The sequence below is a fragment of the Nannospalax galili genome, unplaced genomic scaffold (genome assembly GCF_000622305.1).
Source record: "Nannospalax galili isolate Female #2095 unplaced genomic scaffold, S.galili_v1.0 scaffold685, whole genome shotgun sequence".
In the NCBI taxonomy this organism is placed as follows: domain Eukaryota; kingdom Metazoa; phylum Chordata; class Mammalia; order Rodentia; family Spalacidae; genus Nannospalax; species Nannospalax galili.
In genome coordinates, this window is record NW_008353482.1 from 3,334,172 (window position 1) to 3,360,066 (window position 25,895).

At 44.5% G+C, this 25,895-nt stretch overlaps 1 protein-coding gene across 3 annotated transcripts in view; it reads left to right on the forward strand.

The window, feature by feature from the left end:
• Positions 1–25,895, forward strand: part of Apba2 (amyloid beta precursor protein binding family A member 2) — a 260,996-nt gene that overhangs the window by 190,148 nt on the left and 44,953 nt on the right. For all 3 annotated transcript variants that reach the window (XM_008850617.2, XM_008850619.2, XM_008850618.3), the window contains one exon: positions 5,080–6,064. In XM_008850617.2, coding sequence (XP_008848839.1) covers positions 5,120–6,064 — 945 coding nt within the window. In that variant the 5' untranslated portion in view covers positions 5,080–5,119. The remainder of the gene's footprint in view (positions 1–5,079; positions 6,065–25,895) is intronic.

Here is a 25,895-nt window from a genome sequence, read left to right on the forward strand (position 1 = left end):
GAGCCCTGCATGGCCAGCCTGCACCCTGCCAAGTCATCTGGAAATCTTTCACTACCCCTAGAACTGCCACATAATCCACTGTTTGCTGATACCTATCTGGCACAAAAGCCTTTTGCCACTGAAAAGAGCAAAGACGGGTCACATACTGTGCCTTGCTGGAGACTGAATTAGCATTTTGGAAGTTCAAATAGAAAAGCTAATTCACATCATGCTTAAAAATGATGAAATGGGCGTTGTAACTGTAAAGTTTAGTGATTTGTGGACAAGATCCCAGAAAGTCAGTCAATACAAGAAAAAGACTATGTGAGAGAGAAATGAAAATAAAGACAGAAACCTTTATCTAAAGTAAGATATAGGCTCGATATGGAAGAGGTTTACCAAATGAATCCACAGGGATTAAGGAAAGAAAAGAGCCTTATCCAGGAAAATCCTGATGGGATTTCTGAACTCTAAGGATATAGAAAAACCTGTACAAGCATCCAGACAAGGGATCAATTTTGTAGCAAGGTAAGAAGAATCAGGTTAGTATAAATTTCTCATCTTCATGGCTGTATGATACCAAGACAACAAAATAATCTCAGTAGACAATGGAAAATAAGAGCACAATCCAAGAATATTATACCCAGCAGAGATACTCATTGAAAGCAGAAGCCATATGATAGACACCAAAAGGCTTACCTTGTAACTAACAAAATTACATATAGCTAAACAACAGAAAAACCCCTAGCAATTGCTGTAGTAAAACGAAAATGTGGTAACAGATACTTTAAGAGAAAGAAATACCAAACAATGTAGGAAAGCAGAGACAAGTAACAAATGGATTGGCCATAGTTCTAAGCTTTGGTGCTGGGCCTCTTAGGCACCTGGAATCAATTCTGCTGAAATTAAATGAAACCTTGGAATGAGGACAGCAAATAGAGGGAGACAACAAACTGTGTTTCTATTCTTGTTCTCCTGAAATAGCATATTAGGGGTTTTGTTTTAAAGACTTGGATAGGGCTGGGGATGTAGTTTAGTGGTAGAGTGTGTATTTAACATGCATGAGGCTCTGAATGTGATCCCCAGAACCAAATAAAACTTATAAATTAAATAAATAACTGCTTGGGTAACATGCATATAGGATTGAAGCTGTGCCACATTATTGTAATGTGTACATTTCAATCCTTAAGTCTTATATTGGCTTAGAGGGTATTGTGTATACGTGTTGGTATACAAAAGTATACTGCATATGCAGATTTTGGATTCAAAATCACATCAAATTTGAAATGAAGATGTTAAGAGGTACTATATACTTTGGTATCTTCTAACAGGATAATATAGTTGTCCCTCAGTATGCCCAGGAGATTTGTTTCAGGATCCTCCCCTATACCAAAGTCTGGAGGACCTTGTATAAAATGGTGTAACGTCTGCACAGGACCTGTACACAGCCTCTTGAATACTTCACATCGTCTCTAGATGGCTTATAATACTACATTGTGATTGCTATAAATCACATTGTAGTTTAAGGAATTATGACAAGAAAAACTTTTATTAATTTTATTTAAAATATTTTCAGTTCATAGTTGGTTAGATCTGTGTGTGATACCCACAGATATGGAAGCTAACACTGCTGTTATTCACGTCTGCTGTCAAATACCCAGGAGATGCAGAATGCTATAGTGAAGTTTCACTCCCTAAGAAACAGGAACTATGTGCTCACCTCCTGGTAACCACCAATTCTATTGCCTGCCATCCTACATCAAGGCATGGACACCTCTGGTCATATGTTAGCCACTGTCTTTAGCATATGGGTCCACTTTGGGGTTGTTTTTTCTAGAGGTTGTGTGCAGGGGAATTGGGTTTCTAGATTTTTCTTGTCACTCCTACAGACCATCCCTGAGGTTCACTATCCTCTATAAATGTCAGAATCTTGTTGTAGAGTTTTGGCATGGAGGCAACTCAGTATTCTTGGGACCTCTAGTTCCTGTCTTGGTGGATGTTGAACATCTGATCATGTACTTGGAAAAAGGTTTTGGAATTGTCCAACCAGCTTCAGAGTTTGTGATGGGCTGAGTCTACAGGATGTTAGACCCTACAGAGTCCTTCCCAGTAGTAGTTGTCCTGATGTATGCCATCTCTGTAGTCTGTGGACTGCTCTGAGGAACTGACCCTTTAACAATGTAGCACTGAGAGACAGTCATTCATGAGCTCCTTGCAGATGGGATCCATGTTGCTCTACTGCTGGTGAGTTTCTGTGTGGTAAATTCATGCATTGGAAGTACCTGTTTATAGCAATATGGATGTCCACACCCTTAGTGTCTACTGGATGGAATAATTATCTTCTCGGCTCTTTTGGAAATGACCCCAATGATGTGACTTCGGCCATCTGGTAGAAGCAGTCTCACTGCAGGATGTGTTTTGGGCACCACTACAGGCACAGTGCTGTGCTCGATACTCTGGGATGCAGGATGTAAATGGCTTCTAGTTTATGAGCTCCTTGGGGGAGATACAGCTTCATAAAGAGAATATTCAGGGATGGGAGCTCAGAGCCTGGGCAGTGACTATGGAGCTCAGCCTCGGCCTCCTTGTGTCTGACCCCATTGCTTATACCACCTAACTTTCCACTCAGCCCTTTCTCACTTACCTCCACTGCTCTAGTTTAAGATCACATTTCCTTTTTATAGTTTTATTGAACTGTGCTAAAATAGATATGAAAAAATATGCAAGTGTTGGTACTGGAAAGAAGGTCCAGTGGTTAAGAGTGTGTGGTGTTCTTTCGGAGGACCTGAGTTCAGTTTCCAGAATCCACATGGTGGCTTCCAACCATCTGTAACTGAAGTTCTAGGGGATCCAACACCCTCTTCTGGCCTCTGTGGTTACTGCACACACATGATGCATATCCATAAATGCAGGAAAAATATGTACATAAAATATGCAAATCTTATTTCTGAACTAGATAACTGGAATATGCTTTTAAAAGTAAGTAATGTGGTGGCGCACGCCTTTAATCCCAGCACTTGGGAGGCAGAAGCAGGTGGATCTCTGTGAGTTCAAGGCCAGCCTGGTCTACATAGTGAGTTCCAGAACAGCTGGGACTACAGGGAGACCCTGGCTCAAAAAGACCAAAAAAAAAAAAAAAAAAGTAACTATGGTCCTATAGTCCTTCAAGATGGCTGGGTAGGTAAAGATACTTCCTCACCACCAAGCCTCAGTTTGACTACTGAAGCCACCCACATGACGAAAAGAGAAAACTGACTTCTGAAAATTGTCCTCTGACTTTCACAGCCGCACTGGGGAATGCACATGCCCAGACACACAGACACGCAGATACAGAATAGATAAATAAACGTACCTGTGATGTAAACAGAAACACATTGTACCGTTAAAGTCACTATTGGAGTAAGCGTTTAGCCTAAGTAGACTTTTGACTACCTAGTTCCTCCTTTCCTGTTGAGGACTGTGATAATTCTTTACCAGTTGCCATTCCTCCACCCTTCTGTTTCCTCAAATCTCCTCCATGCTAGGTTCATAGAGGTGAGACCAAAAGAGGAATCCACTAGCAGTTGCCGAGTGATCTTGCCTGGCTGGGGGTTAAAGTGCAGACTGATGAACAGTACTGTCCCATTGTGGGTGCAGGAAATCAGCAAGGTTGCAGTGGTTCCCTGCTCTTCCCCCTGTAGGCTGCAGCTGCATCCTGTTCTGTGTTCCGTAGAGGTGAGACCAAAAGAGGAATCCTTGGTGGCATATGCTCACTAGCAGTTGCCGAGTGATCTTGCCTGGCTGGGGGTTAAAGTGCAGACTGATGAACAGTACTGTCCCATTGTGGGTGCAGGAAATCAGCAAGGTTGCAGTGGTTCCCTGCTCTTCCCCCTGTAGGCTGCAGCTGCATCCTGTTCTGTGTTCCTCTAGTACTCTTGGCCAGGCAGCTCTCCCCTGCCTGCTGAGCCCTGAGTCTGTGAGGCTGGCCACTTGTATTGATTGTCTGTACTTTACTCAGCTAAGACAGTTCCTACAAATTGGCCCCTTGGTGAAGGCGATTGTGGAATGAGGAGGAGGGAAAGGACAGGACAAGCTTACAGAAGAGGGAGACTGAGCTGGATTGCAAAGAGCTGCAGATTCAAGACTTGTTTGATTTTTTTTAAATCCTTTTTTATTTTTATTTTTTGAGACAGGGTCTCCCTATAGCCCCAGATGTCCTGGAACTTACTATGTAGATCAGGCTGGTCTCAATCTCACAGAGACTCACCTGCCTCTGCCTCACAGAGATCTAGGAAGACAGTCTCTGTCTTCTGAGTGCTGGGATTAAAGGCATGTTCTACCAGGTCTGGCCTGATTTTTAATCTTAATATATAATTTTATTTATAATTTACTACAAAATGACAATAGCATAATTTTCATGGTTAAAAATGTTCTGTATTGAGTCTCACCCAGTCTTCCTAAATGTACTTATACTTAATTGTAAAATTTATAGTTGATGAACAGTAATAGAAGAATTTGGGGTCATAGCATGATGCTTCAGTGCCCGTATATCTTGAGTTATGCAGCAGGGGTTTAGATGAAAGACTTGAGGTCCTTCCTCATTGGTCTTCATGATGTCTTTTGAAGAGATAGTTCTCCTGTTCTCTTTTGAGAAGAATTACCCCAATCTTATGACTCTTCCTCTTGGCCAACTGTGCCACCCTTACCAAAGTAAACCTTGTACAGAGGTCAAGAATGAGCCTGTAGGCTGCATGTGGCTAGCAGTAGAGCACCTGCCAAACATGCATAAGCCTGGGTTCCAGCCCTAGCACTGAAGCAAAGCAAATCAATGAGCCCATGCTTTACAAGGCCAAGATGGGCATCCTCCTCTCCTCTCTGCCTTTACTCAAGCTCTGCTTATCTGCAGGCCCCTGTGGCATAGCCACAGCCTCTTCCCAGTACATGAAGCATCTGCGTGGGACTGTCACAGTCCTTGAATATCTGTGCATTCACAGTACTCTGAGAAAATATATTGTAGGACATGGTGGTAGTTGTGGCACTGGCTACGTGGCAGGCCATGTGATTCTTAGGTTGGCCATGTCTGTGTGGTTCTGACTGCTCTCTCCATCTTCCTCCCCACAGTGGCTGCATCTAGGTAATTATGGCTGTGTGAGTGTCCACCATGGCCCACCGAAAGCGCCAGAGCACAAGCAGCATGTTGGACCACAGGGCTAGGCCAGGTCCTATCCCCCATGAGCAAGAGCCTGAGAGCGAGGACACAGAACTGCCTTTGGAAGGCTACATGCCCACAGGCCTGGAGCTGGGCACTCTGCAGCCAGAGAGCCCCACGCCTGAGGAGCAGGAGTGCCACAACCACAGCCCCGATGGGGATTCCAGCTCCGACTATGTGAATAACACATCCGAAGAGGAGGACTATGATGAGGGCCTCCCCGAGGAGGAGGAGGGCATCACCTACTACATCCGATACTGCCCTGAGGATGACAGCTATCTAGAGGGCATGGACTGTAATGGGGAGGAGTATGTGGCCCATGGTGTGCATCCCGTGGACACTGACGAGTGTCAAGAGGCGGTAGAGGAGTGGACAGACTCAGTGGGCCCTCATGCCCGTAGCCATGGGGCTGAAAGTAGCCAGGAATACCCAGACAGCCACCTACCTATCCCAGAGGATGAGCCTTCTGTCCTAGAGGTCCATGACCAGGAAGAAGATGGCCACTACTGTCCTAGCAAGGAGAGCTACCAGGACTACTACCCCTCAGAGGCCAATGGGAATGCGGGTGGTGCCTCCCCCTACCGCCTGAGGCGTGGGGACGGGGACCTGGAGGAGCAGGAGGAGGATATTGACCAGATCGTGGCTGAGATCAAGATGAGCCTGAGCATGACCAGCATCGCCAGCGAGGCCAGTCCTGAGCACATGCCAGAGCTGGGACCCGGGGACTCCACAGAGGCCTGTTTACCCAGCAACACCAGCCATGGGCCCAGCAGGCATGAGGCAAGGCCCAAGTCGCTGAACCTCCCTTCTGAGGCCAAGCACCCTGGAGACCCCCAGAGAGAACTCAAGAGCAAGACCAGGACCCCAGAGGAGAGGCCAAAGTGGCCCCAAGAGCAGGTAGGACTTGGCCATTCCCAGGGAAAGGGGAAGAGGGTCACAGAGAGCTGTGGTATCACCCAAAAGATAGTAAAGCCCAGGTGGGGTGATGATAGACAGGAGGGATCAGCTGCTTTCCAGTGTACAATATGAGCTTTGTTAATTTGTTCAGTTACTGCCATGTTTCAAGAACATTGTGGCCACTCATAAGCCCATCCCTTAGATTCAGGAGCCCATAAAAGGGATTCTCCCAATGAGGGCCAATTGACAACTAATGTCTCCTAGGAGATGCCCTGCCCCCAGGATCAGGCTGTAGCCTACTGCCTGAATCTGCTCATGGAAGGCAAGTGTCCATGTGACCTCCTGCTTCCTCAGGTGGCCACCTCAGGCCAGCAGTGAGGGCAGCAGCAGGAGGATGCTGGTGTTCATTCCCTTCCCTGGCCAGTGGGATGAGTGCATTTCACAGTGGCCATTGCAGCTGGGTGACATGTCTCCAAAACTGTCTTGGCCTGATGGGTACTTAGTTGTGAATAGCTGCTCTGTTTTGAAAAATCATTATTTGAAAAAGTTTGACCAAGTCTTAGAGAAGAAATACATGCTAATGAGAGTGAGGGATGTAAACATAACTATGCTTTATTTTAATTACAGCAAACAAGTATATATTCTAACAAACACACTTTGAAAAACTGGTATTCCAACCTCCATTCCAAAAAAAAAAAAAAAAACTCACCATGAGTTTGTAAAGAAGATGTGATTCCTGAACTTGTTGAAAGAGCTTCTCTTTGACCCATTATGTGGGCTTCTTTCATGGTTTGTAAGGCTTAATTATTTTAGCCCTAGAAGATTTCATGAGTTTGAATATGAATTCAGTATGTATGGAATTCAGTATATACATATACACATCACACAGACATACACAGTGAAAACTTGTATTTGGAATATAAATCATGTTGACTTGCTGTGAGATTGCCAATCCTTGCATTTTGGTGCCTTCTGTTCTAAGTTATTAAGTGCCAGTTGACTTCACTTTGGAGGTATGCCTGCTATTCACAGCAATTCTACATTCACATGGGGGACTGTGAGATATAAAGTACTATTATGCTAGTGAATATTGGGGGCAGAGCCTCTGGCCCTGGGTCTGGGTTCAGGCCAAAGCACCCTCATCTTTCTCTGGACATTTTCAGAAAATGAACTTGTCCCGAACAATAGCGATGGCACTGCAGGGGGCAGATGTGGGTTGTGCAGAGCATGTGACATTCTGTGCTTTGTTGTAATGAGTGTCTTCTCCATCAAAGCTCTGTTAAGAGAAAATTATCTTAGGGCCTAGTGTGGAGTGAGCAAGACCTGGTGCTTTGCTTTTTGTGCTTCATACTAACCCAGATGCTAAGTTGAATGAAATACCATAGAACGTCAGGTTACAGTGCTGGTGAATGAACAAATGGGAAGGCCTAAGTGAATTAGTGGTGGTGGCCATTTGGAAGGGCAGGTAGAGGTTGGGGAAGTCCTAAGCCATCATGAAAGACAGGAAAAAAGAGTGTTCTTCAGAAAAAGGTATTGAATGGAAAAGCAGTCTGGTTCCAGGTATCCTTAAGCAAATTCTTGTCTAAGAAATTATCAAAAACTCATAAAGAGTTGGCTAATGATTATACAGTTTTTTTTGTATTTATTTATTCATTCATTCACTCACAAATTAATCCCATTCAGGGAGTGTCTAGCAATTCCCAGCTCCTAGCTAACCAGGTCCTCATAATAGTAGGCTAAGTACCTCTTTGGAAGATTGTATTGGACTTTGTGCAGGTTGGCAGCGTATACATGTCCTGTATACAGTAATAGCTCAGATCACAGGAAAAGCTCAGATATTGGACCATAATATCCACTGGTGATATAAATTCTCATGGAAGTCAGATTCTCTAAAAGACATGACACTGAATACACTGAAGGCACCTTATTTAAAACCACAGCTAGTTGTTAAAAGTAATCTCTTATTCCCCTCAGGACAGGCAAGCTGTACCAGGAGCCAGCAAAAACCTGACCTAAGACTGGGGACTAGGGAGCCACTGAGCCCCCAGCTTATCTCTGTATTATAGGTGTTGTCTGCATAGTTAGTGCAGCACTACTTAGAACTGAGGTTGTACAAAAGCTAATCTGAACAGAAAGCTGGTGTCCTAGCCTCCCATGTGCTTTATAGATTGTCACTGCACTGTTCAAGTGTAGCGTTGGCAGCAGCATTGGTATCATACAGTCCCCATCCCATGACTGCTGAGTCCTAATTTGTATTTCAACAAGATGATGCATTCAAGTTGGAGAAGCAATGCTGTCAAAGTCTTCAGCTGGAGGGAAGTAGCATAGTGTCCCTCACTCGACAAATATAGTCAGGGTTACTTTTTAAAGTATGGGTTCAGTATACCTAATCTGAAAATGTGAAAGAACACTAAGTCTAAAACTTCTTGTGTGCTGACAGTAGTACTTACTATAAGTGGAAAATTTCACACCTGACCTCCTGAGATGAATTATATTCAAAACACAGGTGTGCTAAAAATTCTGTTATTGGTTTACCTTCTTGATACATGTATATGAAACATATATGAATCTTTATATTTGCAGTGGGTCTCATCCCTGGCATATCTCATTATGTGCTTGCAAATACTTCAGAGTCACAAAATATCCCAAGTCATAAACAGCCACAGACTCAAGCATTCTGTGCAGGGTACTCAGCCTATACTGAATAGAACGCATTCCGTTATCACACAGATGCTAGTAAGTACAAGAGTCCACAGTGTGAGGATGAAAGATGCATTTCCATGGTCCCCACCACCAACATAGGGAACTGTTTTCATTTTTCTGCATTCCCTTTCAGATTGTAGCACTGAGCATAAAGCATGCAGCTGTTGTTATGGCCCAGATAGAACTTCACCATTCAAGTTCTTAATAGCTGACATATAAAAATTTTTCATGTTCCTGTATAATTTTCATGATTATTTTACTGACATTTTAATGTTGCATTTGGGTGATGTCCCATATAATTGCTGTATAATTTATTTGTCTGTGCCTACTCTGCTATTGAACATGCAGGTTGTGGGTGGCGTTTTCTCCTGTATATTAGACATCTTTGTGTGAGTTCTGTTTCCTGTCTTTTGGCGACTTCCTGAGGATAAATGCCTATGCCATACATCAGTGTTGACAGTTTACATTTCTCCATGACTAACTTATCTACTGTGTTCTTTCCGTCTGTGAGTGTTCAGTCCACACCTCTTTTCCTCGCAGTTTTAGTGCTATTCCGTTCCATAGGAGCACTTCATACACTTTGTGCTGCACCTGTTCCTTTTGAATTCAGGTCATGTTATTTCCCTCTCTGTTTTGTTTTTAAGATGTAGATGACCTGTCCATCATCCTCCCACCCCTTTGTTACAGAGAAAGTCAGAAAGATGATTCCTTCTTCCCAAACTTGGGAGATGAGTTCACAGTGGTCACAGCTTTACTTCGGCCTCTGTGGAAACCAAAGTTGCTCCATGTGACAGAAAGTGAGATGTGTAGCCTCTGGGCTTCCCCTGTGCTGTAGGATGCTATGTATGTTCTCAAGTGGATCCAGTCTGATGGGACCAAGAGCTCTGCTCTGGGAGGAGGGTGTGATGTCAGAGACAACAAAGATCCCTAAAGTGGTAGGAATGTGTGATAGGGAACAGAGATCTCTAAGTTTTTCTTGACTTTTAAATTTTTTTGTTCCTGTGCATATACATGTGCGTGGGGGGTGCATATGTGTATGTGTTTGTATGTGCATGTGTGGCTCTGTGTTCATGTGTGTTCACGTATGCTGCATGTGCATGGGCATGTTTGTGTATGTGGAGGCCAGAGGTCAACTTCAGACATCGTCCTCAGATGCTGTCAAGCATGTTTTTGTTGTTTGGTTTTGTTTGGGGGCACAGGGTCTCCCTGTAGCCCCAGCTGGCATGGAGCTCACTATGTAGACCAGGCTGGCTTGATCTCACAGAAATCTGCCTGCCTCTGCCTCCCCGGTAAAGGGATTAAAGGCATGCACCATCACACCTGGCCGTCTACTTTGTTTTTTTGAGACACGGTTTCTTACTTGCCTGGGACTTGCCACATAGGCTAGATTTGCTGGATAGTGAGCCCCAAGATCCTTCTGTCTCTACCTCCTAGTTCTAGGATTACAAGCACATACCACCCAACTGTTTTTTTTTTTTTCCACGTAGGTTCTAGGGATGAGATTCATGTTTATACTCATGCTTATGTAACATGCACTATACTAATGGAGCTATCTCCCCAGCACCATTTCTGGCTTTAAAAAAAAAATAAAAGGTTTGGGGCTGGAGAGAGGTGGTTGACAGTGGTATTAACAGCACTGGCTACTCTTGTAGAGGATCTGGATTCTGTTACCAGCATCCACATGGTGGCTAACTACAGTTTCAGAGGATCTGATGCCCTCTTCTGTCCTCTTTGAACATTGCAAGACATAGATGCACTTAAAGACATGTAGGCAAAACACTCATACACATTTTTTAAAAAGTTTATTTGTGAAAAATATAAAGATGCTTTTGCCATTTGCTTTGTAGGATTCCACTGTAGAAAATTTCCAAAAAAGACAAACTATCTGTCTTGGGAAACCTATGTCACAAGTTCTCAAAGCATAGAGTACTGTAAATAGTGCTATATATACATATATATATGTATATACACATATATAGACACACATATACATACACACATATATACACACACATATATGTATATGTTGAGATGTTTTTAAAAAGAAGAGGCATACATAAGACAAAGTTCTGTATCAATTGGTTGACAAAAAGCATGACTCAAGGTTCACCAGCGTCTACTGCTGTATCTGCCCCTGTTCAGTGGGCACTAATTCAGCACTTGTAGGAACTTCACAGAAGATGATGGTATAAACGAAGATTGATGGAGACTGCTTCCAGGATTCCCTGGGGATATCAAAATCCATGGGTCCTCTAATCCCATAGAAAAGTATTATATTTAGCATTTGCATTTAGCTTACTTTAAATCATCTGTAGATGGCTTATAATGCCTACTACAATGTTATGCCATGTAAATTGCTATAGCATACTATTTAATGGAATAATAAGATGTGCCTACATGCTCAAAACAGATGCAGTTTTGTTTTATGAATATTTTCCATCCATAGTTTCTTGAATTAGCCAATGTGGAGACCACAGATGCAGAGGGGCAACTGTGTTTGGTTGGCAGATGAGTTTGGGAGATTTCCCTTCACAACTTCTCTCTTCTTTGAGGCTCACTCATTTCTTGCACATGCAACAGTGCTGCTTGTCCAGTGGTCTCAATATTCTGTGTCATCAAGACCTCATTTCTTTATTAGGGCCTGTGAAGAAATTGGCAACTCAAGTCTCATCCTAGGGACCAGAGTCCCTGACTCAATTTCAGGAGGATTTAGCATCAACTCAACATGGTGATAAGGGACACTTACCGCTCTTGTAATCATTGGGAACCTTTACATCTGTATTAGTCAGGGTTCTCCAAAGACACAGAACTGGTAGAATGAATATGTATAGAGATTTATCAGCTTAGCTCACAGGATAGAGTCCGAGTAGTCCAACAATGGCTGCACCACACTGGAGAGGCTGAGACTCTGTAGTCGTTCAGTCCACAAGGCTGGATGTCTCAGTAGTCCGAATCTGGCACTGAAGGTCTGACAAATTCCAAAAGATCAGCTAGTCTTCAGTCTACAGCAGCAAGACGAACTCACCAGCGAGAGAGAAGGCAAGCTGCAAAAAGCCTGGCATTCTCCTCTGCCTTGGCCTTTTATACCGGCTGCCATCAGAAGGTAACACCCACATTTAGGGTGTGTCTTCCGGCTTTAGATGATCCAATCAAGAAGATCTCTTTCATTTTGGTTAATCCCAGATCCAATCAAGTTGACACCCAGGATTAGCCATCACAACATCTAAAAATTTAATGGTTGGTTGGTTGGATTGCAATTTGTGGAAAATTCCTGGGTTACTGTGAAAGTGGCAGTGGAGACTTAGGGCACTGTACAATAGGCTCAAAGTCTCTGATCTCAGGAATTTCTAGAATAACTCAAAGACACGGGGTTGAGGTTGGTTCCATTGTACAGGTGAGGTAGTTGAGTCCTATATATAAGTACCTCATCCTTTGGTATACAGCTTAAAAGAACTTAACAGACTTCATGGCACCAGAACTCCTGCCTATAACCTTTGAGCTACACAGCCATTGGAGGACCTACAGAAAACATAATGTCCAGTTCTGTACCATGTACATGAGTCCACCAGCCAAGGCCTGTGCATGTGAGTGCACTACACAGTGTGGATTTTAGAGAGCAATGGGTGCTTCAGTGTGCTGTTTCTTTGGTATTGAAATGTCTGGCTTGCTCTGCAGTTGCTGCTCAGCTGTTACAGCACCAGAGAGCTGGGGATCAAACTAAGGGCCATGCACACGTACAGGCAAGTACTATACCACTGAGCTGCAGCCCAGCCATGCTGATTTTATTTTTGTATGCAGTGATTAAGGAATTAAGGAATACATGAGTTGGTCCTCTCAGACTCACACTTGAGTGTCTTAGTGGGATTCATGGTCCTGTGTCACCTGGGAGTATGGTATGAAAGAGTGTATGTGTGTGGGGGGGGGGGCGTAATTGGCCGTTCATCATGTGACTGTGGCCATAGGGCTCCATAGATGAGCTCTGTGGACCTGGCCAGTCATTGGTGAACCTCCATGTGTGTGTGGGGGGGGCGTAATTGGCCGTTCATCATGTGACTGTGGCCGTAGGGCTCCATAGATGAGCTCTGTGGACCTGGCCAGTCATTGGTGAACCTCCCTTGAATAGGGCAATTTGCTGATCCATGCAGGCAAGGGACTGCTCACTTGTACTCTTGGTGGACAGTGTAAGAACATTTCTGTCCAGCACCACAGATCCTGTTCCATGAAGATATGTGGTGACCTGGGATGGCAGGTTCTCTGGGTGTTCTGCTGATCATCTGGGTTTAGCATATGCTAAATAGATTGCTGTGGAGTCCCTGTCCCTGTTGTTTCCTTTACCTGATGCCTTGTGAAGTCTGTTGTGAAGTAAGTCAACCCTAAGACATCTCTCTGGGCTTAAGGTTCTCCCTTTAGAGGCTTACTCCTTTGGACCTTGAAGAGTCTAGGGCTGCAGCCATTCCCTGTCTAGGACCTTAACACAGGTCAGTTGATAGTATTTGATTTACATGGCAGCCACGTGTAGCAGCTCCACACTTTGGGTCCAGTGAACCAAATACATGTTTTGATTATTTGGAGTTTTCATGATGTCTGTTTATCACCAGCCCAGCAGTGTTTTCTACAAAGATCCCTCCCATAATAGGAAAAAAGAAAATCAATACCTCATAGCCAGCTTAATACAACAGCTAAAGGGAGACGTGGTCCAGAGCTTTGGGCCACATTGAGGGCTGCATCTACCACTACTCACTGCCAGGATGTTCTGGTTGGGACCTGGGATCCCACTGAAGCTTGTTTTGCAAAGTGCTCTTCAAAAGTTGCCTTGAAATGCTTGTGCCAAACAGGCATCGATGGTGCTGTCTGCTTGGATAACCCTGACCTGCCCCTGGTGGGAGTCAGTGGCATTGCGTGCATTCTGTCCAGGTACCTCAGTGTTCCATCTGGGTGGTATGTAAAGCATTAGCCCCCACTTTACAGAACAGAATTGAGGAGGAACTCTGTGGGGTTGCTCGCATCCAGGTACCCACCCTGATCTGCATGCAATGGGCAGCAGGTGTAAAGTTGGTGCCAAGTGGAGAGGGTTTTGTGCTTGCACTGTGCCCATGAGGGAGTGAGCTGTCCCAGTTCTGAGAGAAGTTGGAAAAGTGTGTTATAAGTGGCTCTGAGGAGAGGGGTTTTCAGGGTTCACGAGGACCTCTCCTGGCTCTGTTGGGGGAAGGAGTTCTTCAGCCCCTAGGTCTCTGTGGCATGCAGTGCTGTCACTGCTTGCAGTGACAGGGTGAACTCTGTACCTACTTCTACAAATTCCCAGGGCTGCCTTGAAAAGCGAAATCCTGTGGGTGCTGCTTGATGTTGCTCACCACCTCTACCTGAGCTTGTGACTGATGCTCTGGGCTTATCTGATGAGCTAGCAGAATGCCTGCTTGGTTTTGAAGAAGCTACTTGATGATGTTACCAGAGGTGCCTGTTATAGTTAGGTAGCAGTTAGTAGCAGGAATTGGGGTTGTGTGCAGGGCTGCTAAAGTTGGGGTTTCTAAAATATTCTTTTGGTTTTTAAAAGTCAATTAACCAATTAATATATTATTTTAATTGTGCATATGGGTGCAGTGTGCTAATTTCATCATGTGCATAACGTATAATGGTTAAATTAGAGCATTTAACATTACCGAGTCCTTAAAGTTTTCAAACATTCTTGATTCATATGTAATAATTGTCAGTATGGAGGATGATAAGATGGCCCAGCACAGAAGGCACTTACTGCGTAAGTGTGAGGACCACAGTTTGAGTCTTCAGCATCCATGTAAAAATGGAGGCCTTAATTCCTATACTCAGAAAGTGACGATGGGATTCCCAGGGCAAACTGGCTCACTAGATTAGCTGGATTTTTAGGTTCCAGGTTCAGTAAGAGACCATGCCTCAGCAAATAAATTGGAGCGCACTGGAGGAAGAGAACCATTGTCAACCTCTGGCCCTTACACTCTTGGGCACAGTTGTGCACGTGCACCTACATGCACACACACACACACACACACACACACACACACACAAATATACTCCCCAGGTGAGTGTCAATGCATATAAAGCCCTTCCACTAATGATCATCCAGAAGGAATCCTCCCCTTAGCTCTGGAGAGAGCATAGGGTACGATGGTTGGGAATACAGTTCCCACAGGCAGGAAGCCTGGGCCTCACCATGGTGTCCAGGGCATTTTGGACAGGTCACCTGTACTGACCAGACTGATCTTTGGGGATTATAGAGAGGAATGTTGACCCAGGTGCCAGATGGATGACAACATGCATGCAGGGCTTACCCTCATGATGACAACAAATTTTAAGTCTGCAGGAGTCTTTGAGGCTACCAGGGAAGCAGCCTGTACTGGCCAGGGCTGGGAATACTAACAGAGCAAAATGGTTGTTGTGTCATTGGGAGTGACATAGGGAGAGGTAAGCCCAGCTGGTGAGGCAGGACAGGAGGAAGATCAGGACTAGCCAGGGCCACAGAGAAGCAGGGTGTGGCGAGTGGGACGGCTTCCCTTCTTTACAGAATTTACCCCATGGGTAGATTCTCACATGACATCTCCTAGGCCTCTCTCCTCTAGGGTTCTAGATTTTGAATATGGGGAACAGAAAACACCCACACAACCATGGCTTCCCTGATTTTCTCACATCTGCTTTCTAGTGGGAAAGTAGCTGAGAATCCGCACAGACCCACACTGGGCTTCTCTCTCATTGACTTCAAATGTTGCCTGGGGCTCTCTTTAAAGTGGGCACTTCTCACAATGTCTGCTTACAAAGCCTTCTCTCTTTCAAAGCCAACTCTCCACCATCAGGCCACCTCTTTATCTTGAGCTGGCTGCCTCCACATTCCCTTCCACCCATTAAGAGTGATACCTGCAGTGTGCCAGGCATTGAGGCTGCCAAGATCAAGATGGCATAGTCCTGCATTTTGGAACCCATTCTGGAGGAAGACAGATAAGAAGAGAGCACTGCTCCCCTCCCATCAGTTGGGGCTGGGTACTTAGGATAGGAGCTCACCCATCTGAGGACTTCAGGTAGGCATAGAGGACAGACTGCATGGTTGGACTTTGAGGAAAGCTTTGGGAAGTCAGTCAATGAGATGAGGTTAACCATAGCAGTTCATGGGTGCCCTCAAGCATGGAGTAGGGTATTAGTTACTTTTGAGGTTAACCATAGCAATGCATGGGTGTCCTCATGGAGTGGGGTATTAGTTACTTTTCTGTTGCTGTGATAGAAACACCATGACCAAGGGAACTTATAAAAAGAAGAATTTATTGAGCTTATGATTCCAAAGGTGCAAGAGTCCATCATAGTGGGAAGGCTTGGTGGTAGAGGTGGCTAGAGTAGGAGCAGAAGCTAAGCTCTCACATCTTCAAGCAGGCACAAGAAGCAGAGCTTGACTGGAGATCTGGCAAGGCTTAAGAACTCTGTAAGCCCACCCCCCATGACGTGCTTCCTTCAGCATGGCCACACTTTCTAAGGCCTCCCAAAACAGCACCACCAACTGGGGACAAAATGTCTGACTGCTTGGAGCCTATGGGGGATATTCTCATTCAAACCACCTACATATGTGTGTGTGTGTGTGTGTGTGTAATACACATATACACATTATTAATCTGCTTATTTTGAATTTAAAACAAGAGCTGAAACATCCCTGAGAGGCTGAGAACCCAGTTGCTGCTCTGTCCCTGAGGCTGGGTGGGTGCCCCAGCAGTTGGAGCAATCCCACAGTGGCTTTCCCATACCAGAGACCGTGGGAACCTAGAAATTGCTCTGTCCACAAGGCTGAGTACCTCAACAGTCCCCATCTGGAGCTGAAAAAGCAGAGGGTTCCTGAAGAACCACTGGTCTTCAGTCAGTGATAGAGGCCTGGAAGCACTGTCTCCAGTGTCAGCAAAGAATCAGCAGCAGCAGCAACAGAACTGTAATCAACTCGGCATCAAGAGGGAAGGCCAAACAAACAAAGGTGAATGATCTTCCTTCTGCCATGCCCCTTTCTATCTAGGCCACTACCAGTAGGTGCCACACACATTTGGAGTGGGTCTTCCCATATCACTTAATCAGGACAGTTCTTCAGTTGAGGATCCCTACTCAGGTGATTCTAATTTGTTGGAAGTTGACATTAAAACAAGCCATTACAGAAGAAGGAGCCAAGGGCCAGGGACACGAGGAAGGCCAAAGTCAGCAGGTGTATGTGTGGGGGAAGCATTAATCAGGAAGAAAGTACTTACAGGCTATGTAGCCCTCAGGGTTCTGTGCGGTTGGGTGGCAGAGTCAACTTTGGAAATTGAAGTGGGAGATGGGCAGTGTTCATAGGCACTCACAAGGAGGAACCTGAAGAGACAACAGCAGGCAGAGGAGAACCACCCACTACATGTATGATACTTTCTCAAATATACTAATTCTCCAGTGGTATGTGTATACAGTAGAACAACAGGAGATACAGGACCTGAGGCAGGTTCTGGGATGGCTCAGGCCCCCCATTCATGGCCCAAAGCACCTCGCATTACACCTTACATTATCCAGCTGACAAAATCAGTTAGTCACATGGTGTTCACTTGGAAGTATAGGTCTCCATGCAAGAATTTTTAGAAACATCATCTGTTCAGGAAGAAAGCCCACATGGATAAACACATGATACAGAAATACATAATGTCACACGTAGTCTGTTCACCCAAGATGTGACAGTGTGACGTGGCCATCACACGGTTTTACCCCACAACATTCTTCACACCCAGTGTTAAATCAGACACTAATAAAGTCATGGACTGTGGTAGCAAGGGTTACTCCCAACTCTATGGCAGACAGTGTCATAGACAGCCAAGGAAAACAAGCACAACTCAGACATGTTGAGAAGGGATGTGTGGGGGATGTAATGGTGTCCCTGGAGCAGATGGTGACTTCTAGAACCTGCTGAGTCAAGGTTTGCATGCAGATTGCACCATCTACTTTTACAGAAAGGAAGTCTACCTTCACAGCAGAGCAGCTGGTGTCTCTTCACCCAAGACCAAGCCAAGGTCCAAACAGTTTGAGTTGGAGGATGGCTATATCTGGGTTTGTAAAAGCCCAGTGCCTCCTCTGAGCAGCTGACATGGAGGCTAGGGCTGCCTGTGGTCCTGGTCCACCCAAGAGCCAGTTACTGAGACCAGCCAGGTGCTGTCCTTGGTGCTGACATTCTGCAGTGTGTCCTGTTGGTGGCCTGCTCTGACTATAGCCTGCCTATGCTGAGCTGTGAGCAGACACTGGACACTGGATGTGAAATTGCTGGTCCAGGATATCAGCTCAAGGGGAGGAGTCTGACTAGACAAATGTTGGAGGAGGCGTAACTTATTCACTCTCCTCCTCCCCTTTGACCCATTCTCTTGCAAGCAGCCTGTGATTCAGCTTAGGAGACCTGTGTGCCTGCACTAATTTCTGATGCACCCTAACTCTCTGATACTTCCCAAACAGCCACTCTTCTCCTCAAAGTAACTCTAGAAGTCAGCTGGGAGACATTGGTTGTTGACCTTCATTCTGAGTGCTCAGGGTCTGCTGACTTTTGGCCAATGTGCACTCCTGTGTGGGCTCTTCTACCATCATCTTCCTCTAGAAGACTCAGACAGGGACCACTACACATCCAGGCCAGGACTCTTGGGTGTCTCTAAGTCTCTTTGTCACTCCTTGCTGTGATCCGCTCTCTGCTGCACTTATTTGTTTTTAGTTTAGTTTTTGCAGTGGCGGGGGTGGCCCAGGATCTTGTATATGCCAGACAAGAACTCTTAATACTTAGTTCAACCCTAACCCCTTCATTGTTCATTCATTCACCTCTAAGTATGTAAAAAGTGGCATGACAGCAAATTTCACAACCATCAGTCAAGTTTCAAGAAGGGGAGGATCATTCAGCCATTCACTAGTTCTCAAAACCCAAAGAAACAAAAGCAGTGATTTCTCCTGCTTAATAACTATTAACATTGAATCTCACTTCCTCCCTTTGAAGTCCAAAAAGGATGTGATAGAGTAAAACAGAATAATTGTAATATGTCAATCTGGCCTCTGAGTAGAAATCATGGTCTGGTAACTTTTTCAGGGTTTTTTGACTGATCTCTGCCACAATCATAGTGATAAAAAGACAAAGAAAAGGCCTTTGTACATTTGGTTATTATTCAGCATTTTTAAAAAGGAAGGAAATCCTGACACAGGTATGACTACATGCATACATACATGAACCCCGAGGACAGTATGTGAGTACAGAGTGAAATAAGGCACAAAGGAACGGGTACTGTGTGGTTGTACCTACATGAGGCACCCAGGACAGAAAGGAGAATGGCTGTTTCCAGGGGCTGGGAGAAATGCAGGTAGAGAATTGTGGTTTAAGAGGTGTGGAGTTTCAGTTGTGTAAGACAAGCGTTCTGGATGTGGATGGTGGTGAGTCTACCTGAAGCTACTCAATTATACAGTTAAAATGGTTAGCATCATAAACTTTATCATTGTCAAAGAAAGAAAAAGAAGAGTTTGGGGCTATTAATTGTCTTGAACAAATTTGGATCATCTATAACCAAGCTGCACCATTCTGAATGTGAGTAGGTGGTGTCTCTCACATATAGACAAAATCATCAGGGGTTAATCAAACTAGTTCAGTGAGAGCCATTGTAGAATTGAGCTGCCCATTTTCACTGAGGCTGTGCAGGTGGTCATGAGGAAGAAATGAGGCTCTGATGGTCTGTGCATTGTTCAACACTTCCCAAATGAGAATGGAAAGTTTCCTTTCTCTCCTTCTAGGTCTTGGGTTGTGGTCAGTATTGAACATGATTCTACCTTGGCAGGAGCTTGAAAGAAAAATGATTGTTGAAAATGTTTTGAGTTTTTATATAAAGCATACAGGTAAATGGCAGAGAGGGGTGATAGAGATCATGCCTTGTTAATACTAAAAGTGCACACAGGTGTGCCTTGAGTTACAGCCCAGTATGTCTATAAGCCTTAATTTAAAAATCGGTACATCAAAATGTCTATCATAGTCCCAACCTACAGAGCATTACAGCCTAGCAGCATAGTATAATGTGGATCTCTGTGGCTTCCACCCTGGATTGCATAGCTGATGGGGGAGATACGGCTCATTACTATGGCCAGCAACCTGACAGACAACTGCACTACATAACATCCTTCCTGGGAAAGGTCCAAATCCACAATCTGAAGTACAGTTTCTCCTGAACAAATGTTATATTTGGCCCAATGTAAATTCAAGAAATAGAGAAGTCTGACCATCATAAATTGAGGACTTCTGCACTGTTAAATTTAACATTGAATGTTAATTCTACTCTCTTTCCCTTCCTACAAGTTTAAGGGAAAAAATCCATTTTACATTAACAAAAGATGGACAGAAAGATTTAATAGAAGATATGTAGACCATTGGTATCATTTTAGTATATTACCTGGTGGATGTGTCTTTTAAATTCTAAGTCACAAGATTTGGTTTTAGCCTCTGCAGCCCTAGGCAGTTCCTGTGAATTTAAAATTGGTTGTTTATTATTGAGGACTAACCATATTGACTCAAACTGGGGACTTCTTTTCCTATTAGGAGAACAGAACTCTGGTAATAGCAATTCCATGCTGGGCATGCTGGCTTGCACACACTAATAGAAGTTAAATACAGAAGATGCCCCCTGGAAATTGAAGTCTAATATTGACTTAGTATTGGTCATTTACTTTCCTTTTGACTTGGGCACCTTAATTTCATGTTTCATTCAGATGTCAAGCTAGTTTTCTCAGATTGTGTGCAAAGGGCTCTAGGCTAAGTGCTGGGCAACTGGGGGAATTCAGAGGATGGTTCAGGCCAGGCCCCCAGGAGGACCCTAGGTTTGAATTGTCAATTGCCCAGGCAATTACTTTTGAGCCTTACTGGGTTGCTGGCATTGAACTCTGTCCATAGGGATTCTTACCTTTAGATTATCAGGAGGGAAAAACTGCAGTTGTTTGCTATAGACTGGCAAAACCCATGCAGAAGACGCCAAAATAGAACCAATCAGCCGTTTTGGAAAGGGTGGATGCCAATTTTCTCATTTGAGACTTAACCAGAACCAAACCAGATGCTCCCTCAGCCTGCAGCACACATTGTATTAAGCTTTGGCACTAACAACTCCTGGCATCCTACATATGATGCAGATGACCAATGATAAGCACCTCTGTGGCTTAAGGGGTCTGTGTGACCTATTCCTGCCCTTGACCACTCTGCACTTTGCCTCTGTGCCCATCGTGGGAAGGTTGGTCCTGCCCAAGCTGGTTGGTGACCTTCACACAGCTGGGCAGTCCTGAGTTGGAGTTGACCTCAAAGAAGGCAATATGTTAGACGTGTAGAGAATTCTACTTATTTTTTCCTAATTATTTTCATTTTATTTACATTTTTTCCCGATGCTGTGTATAGAACCCAAGACCTTATCTATATGAGGCAAGAGCTGAACCACCTATCTGCACTCCCAGCCCCCATTATTTTGAAATTATAGTAATACACACACAACATAAAATTTGACCTTGCACCTATTTTGAAGTAAACGTTTATTCAGTGACTTTTAATCAGTGCTCAGCAGCTGCCACCATCATTGAATCCCAGAATATCTTCAGCACCTCAAAAGCAAACCTCTTTCCCATTAAACAGTCCATCCCCCATTTTCCCCCTCTCTCAGCCCTTGCAATGACAAATTGCTACTTCTCTATGTATTCGCCTACTCTGGATATTTCAAGGAAATGGACTCCTACACTGTGTCACCTTCTACGTCTGGTGTCTCTCACTTAGTCTGATTTCAAGGTTCATCTGTGTTGCAGCAGTATGTCAGAACTCTTCCTTTGGGGCTAAATGACATTCCATGGGATGAGGGGAGCACACGTGGGGCCTGTGTTACATAGCTTCCTTTCTCAGTTAGAGGTGCCTCGCTTAGTGTGGAATGTGTAAGTGCTCAGAGACTGGCCTCTTGCAGATGGTCCTTTACAAAGGTCATGCAAAGGGGAATTTAGGAAAAATGCGATTGTACTCTGAAACGCTGGACCACTGCCTGCACTTGACCAGGCTCTATGGAAAGACCATGAGCAACGAAATAGACAGTGTGTCCAGGTGGTTACAGTGGTCAGTAGTGGAGGAGAGATTTCAGCAGGCCAGGCACAGAGATCAAAGCCAAGCTGGAGAAGAGGCGGCAGCCCTCAGTCCCTGGCAGGGTGCACAGATTCACAAATGGCATTAGAGGATGCCCCATTAAGTTTGAAGGCTAAAGATGGGTTTCACAGTTTTGGTTTTACAAGATAAAAGGATGGTAATGATAATTGCCTAACATGATAAATGTATTCAGTGCTATTGAATGGTATATATATATATATATATAATATATATATATATATATATATATATATATATATATATATATTTATAATTAAAAGAATAAAATTTATGCAATGGAAAAATTGTAGTTCAAGTAGATGATGAGTAATTTTTAGTACAACACATTCTGTGAAATGCCTGGTCTGGGGTAGGGGAAAAGCCCTTCCTTCCCTCCCATTTATGGACTTGCCTGCAGATTTTGAAAGAGAGGCTTACTGACCAGCCAATACCCTACTGCATTTTTTTCATGACACTTTTAGGCCATGGATTTTCTTTTTGCAAAAGTGACCACTCTATGGGTGTGACTATTACAAGAATAAATGCTTTATCCAGGCTCCCATTCTCCTCAGGGTAAATATCACAGGGGCAGCATGAATTATAAGAATGGAGAAAAAGAGTGATACCATTTTTTTTGTGTGTATGTGTGTGTTGTATCAGGAAGTAGATTCAAGGGCTTCTGAAAGACTATGTCCACACCCCCGAGTTAGACCTTTACCTTGACCCCAGGGATTTGGGCTCATCTCTGCTCAGAACTGCCATTGTGCAGAGGATCTGGGCTGACCTACCTGAGTTGGATGGAGTAAGAAGTCTTTGTTGAAATATCAGATGATCAGAGATGGTTGGCTCCTTTAAAAATAGAGTAAGAATTGGTCCCCAGAGAACACGGTCACCTGAGTCATCCATCAGCCCTGGCGTTTCTCTGTTGCAGTATCATGTTGGAGGGGGAGGTATGACACAGTGAGGTACTGTGGCTTCCCCATATCTGAACTGATGTTGTCTGTTCCCAATGTGTTTGTCATTCAGGAAAAGGCTGGAAAGCTGTTGTTCCAGATAGCGTGAGTTGAGTGGGTGTGAGCTAGTTTGCTGTGAGTTCATCCTGAGCAATGCGGGTTATAAACCATATTGCTGGATTTGCAGTCTAGTCAAGCAGACAAATCAGATTTGACACTTTAAAAATTCTAAGCTTTATTTCACACCAGCTGGAGCCAAAATATTTATTAGGATGATTTATCCACATTAGTCTTTTTATTAGGGGCCTTTATGTCTGCCCTGCAGCTGTCCCTGGGTCCCAGTATGCTATGACCAGTCCATGCCACATTATTCACTGGTTTTCTGCCCTCAACTCTCTACAATTGTCCCCCACCCAAGAGCACATTTTACTTTACATACTTTGCACATGTGCTTTATGGTCTCTGGCAGATGGCTGATGGAGTTTTTGGTCATTGGTATCAAGGATGTTCCGGGATAGTTAATCTAGCGAGGGTGAGGATGCTGCTGCCCTTTGTTGTGGAGGAAGCCTGGCCACATCTTATTTTGTCTGGCTGCTGTACCCAGGGAATGCCTAACTGGATTTAAGTATCTTCTTCACCCAGGAGGTCTGGTGGCCCAAATCCAGTTGAGCTTAACACCTTGTGAATTTTAGGTCCTGTGCAGCTGGTCTCTTTCCCTCCTCAGCCCCCTGGGTGAGAAATGGAAGACCAGATGGGCCTCCTGAGGAGAAGCATTATAAGCCCACCCTCCTGCCTCTTTGGAAATCAGCCTGGCTGTTTATGGAGAGATGTGGTTGTCATGGTGATAGGCAGCCCAATAGGGAAGAAGTTATAAAAGACACTGACATGGAGGAGGGGTGGTGCCTAGGGAAGACCCTGCATTATTTGTGGATGCTCCATACTGTGGTCCCACACCAAGCAGTTCCAGAGGTAGGACATGGAGTATTGACAACCAGCTTGAGTACCCTGGCCATGCCACGAACTCTAGCCTGAACTTGCCCCAAGGCCTAATGGCTGGTTTGTCCCCAGCCTAGGGAGATGTATTCTCTCATGTGGTCCCATTTCCTATATCTAGTATAAAGACCCTTCCTCTATCTGAAGTTTAGATACCCCAGCTATCACATGTGTGGGAGATGTGATAAACCAGCTGTTTGTCAGTTGGTAGTTGCTTTCCCAGGGATTTCTTTTGGATGCACAGAGCTGATCAGTAACAGGAGGTCAGGGCAGGCCTTCAGAAAAGGATGCCCACTAGGGAACTTGCTTGCCTGGAATACTCTGATTCACCTATAAACAGTAAAATGTACTCACCAGAACCTTGGGAGTGTTCCCAGCCAGGCTTTCTTTTAGGAAGATGTGACCAGCATTTGAGGTGACATCCCAGTGACTCCTTTGGGCACTTTCAGTCATGAGTTATGATGGCCAACTGGGAGTGTGTTGAGGAAACTTGCCTTCATTCAACAACTTATGGAGAGCTCCCCCAGGTCAGCATCAACCCTGTAGAAAAGGGTGCTGTCCACAAATCTGGCTTGGCCAGCATGGGGTTGGGTGATGTGGAGTCCAGAACAATTATAACCTGCTATTGGGAAAAGGGTATGTTCTGTTCCTAAAATTGAGGGCAAAAAGAACTTCCAGCAGCCTCAGACTAGCTGGATGCTGGCCTTGGGACACACTGGGATACTAGGACAAGGTCAGGGCTCACCTGTGTAGTCTGGCCAGGCCTGAGAACTCACAGGGATCAGGATGGTTCTTTGGGCTTTGATGTGATTTGAATGTCATTTGAGTATGTTTGGACATTTAATCCCCACCATGAAGCATTAAGAAGGTAGAAACAGTTAATCCAACTACATCATTTAAAAGTGGGCCTTTGGGACATGGTTAGGGTTAGATAATATAAGGTCATCAAGGTGGGGCCCTATGACTAGATCCTGGTGACTTTATGAAAATAGAGATCAGAAGAAACCCATTGCCTTTCCCCCTGTCTCTTGATTTGCGAAGACCTCATCACCTCAAGACTCTGATAGAAACTGTCAATGGATGCATGTTCTTGGCTTCTGGATCTTTGATCCCAAATGAACCTTCTTTTTAAAACATACCCAAGTCTATAGTGTTGTGCTGAGTGAACTGATGCAGACTTCTAGAAGGGTCAGGGAAAAGGAGGGACCAGCTTGACCCTGAACTTGCCTGGTTCCCAGTTGTATCCCTGTACTCCATTAGCTCCAGGAAGAAGGGTCCTGTACACATTTGCTAGGAAGTGGCATGACCCCTTTATTTCTCCCCATCATTAAAGACCAGCCTCAGGTCCCCCTTTCACCCCCTCCCCACTTCTGGAGTTCAGTAGTGCCTGTGGTCAGGGGTGAACACAGCCAGGAGTCATTCTGATTGCTTGGGGCTTATGCCTGTTCTCATCAATGAAGAGGGTGGCTCTACATTGTAAACCCACCAGAGGGTTGGATTTCTATCAAGGAACAATGAGAGTCTAGGACCAGGATGGGCAGCTATACCCTGACACATTCCTTGAGCACTGGGAGAGCCTGGCACTTGCCAGAAACACTTGCAGCCTCAGTTTCCTCACCTTTGAAACAAGTGAAAATATCCACCATGCAGGGAGAGGTCCTGTGAACTGCTGTGTAAATGCGACTTCCTGTTACGGTGTCATTGAGCCCATCATCCTTCCATTACTGCTTGCAATGACTTGTAGGAAGTCCTAGGACTTGCCATGACAAGCTACTCAACAGAACTGCTTGGATTTGGGCAATGATTTTGGTGCTGTAGACCTTGCTTATGTCTTCTGGATGGTGTAAGGAACTAAAAAGAGAAAATAAGACTGTCATATTGCTTGAAGTGAAGAAAGGTACAATTTAATAACATCTTTTTAGAGGAGGTTTGTGGTTCATAGGGCATTTTATTTTTGTAGTAGTAAATGGGGTCATTTTAATTTATTCTCATTCAAGGATATATATATATATATATATATATATATATATATATTATATACACTTTTAATTCT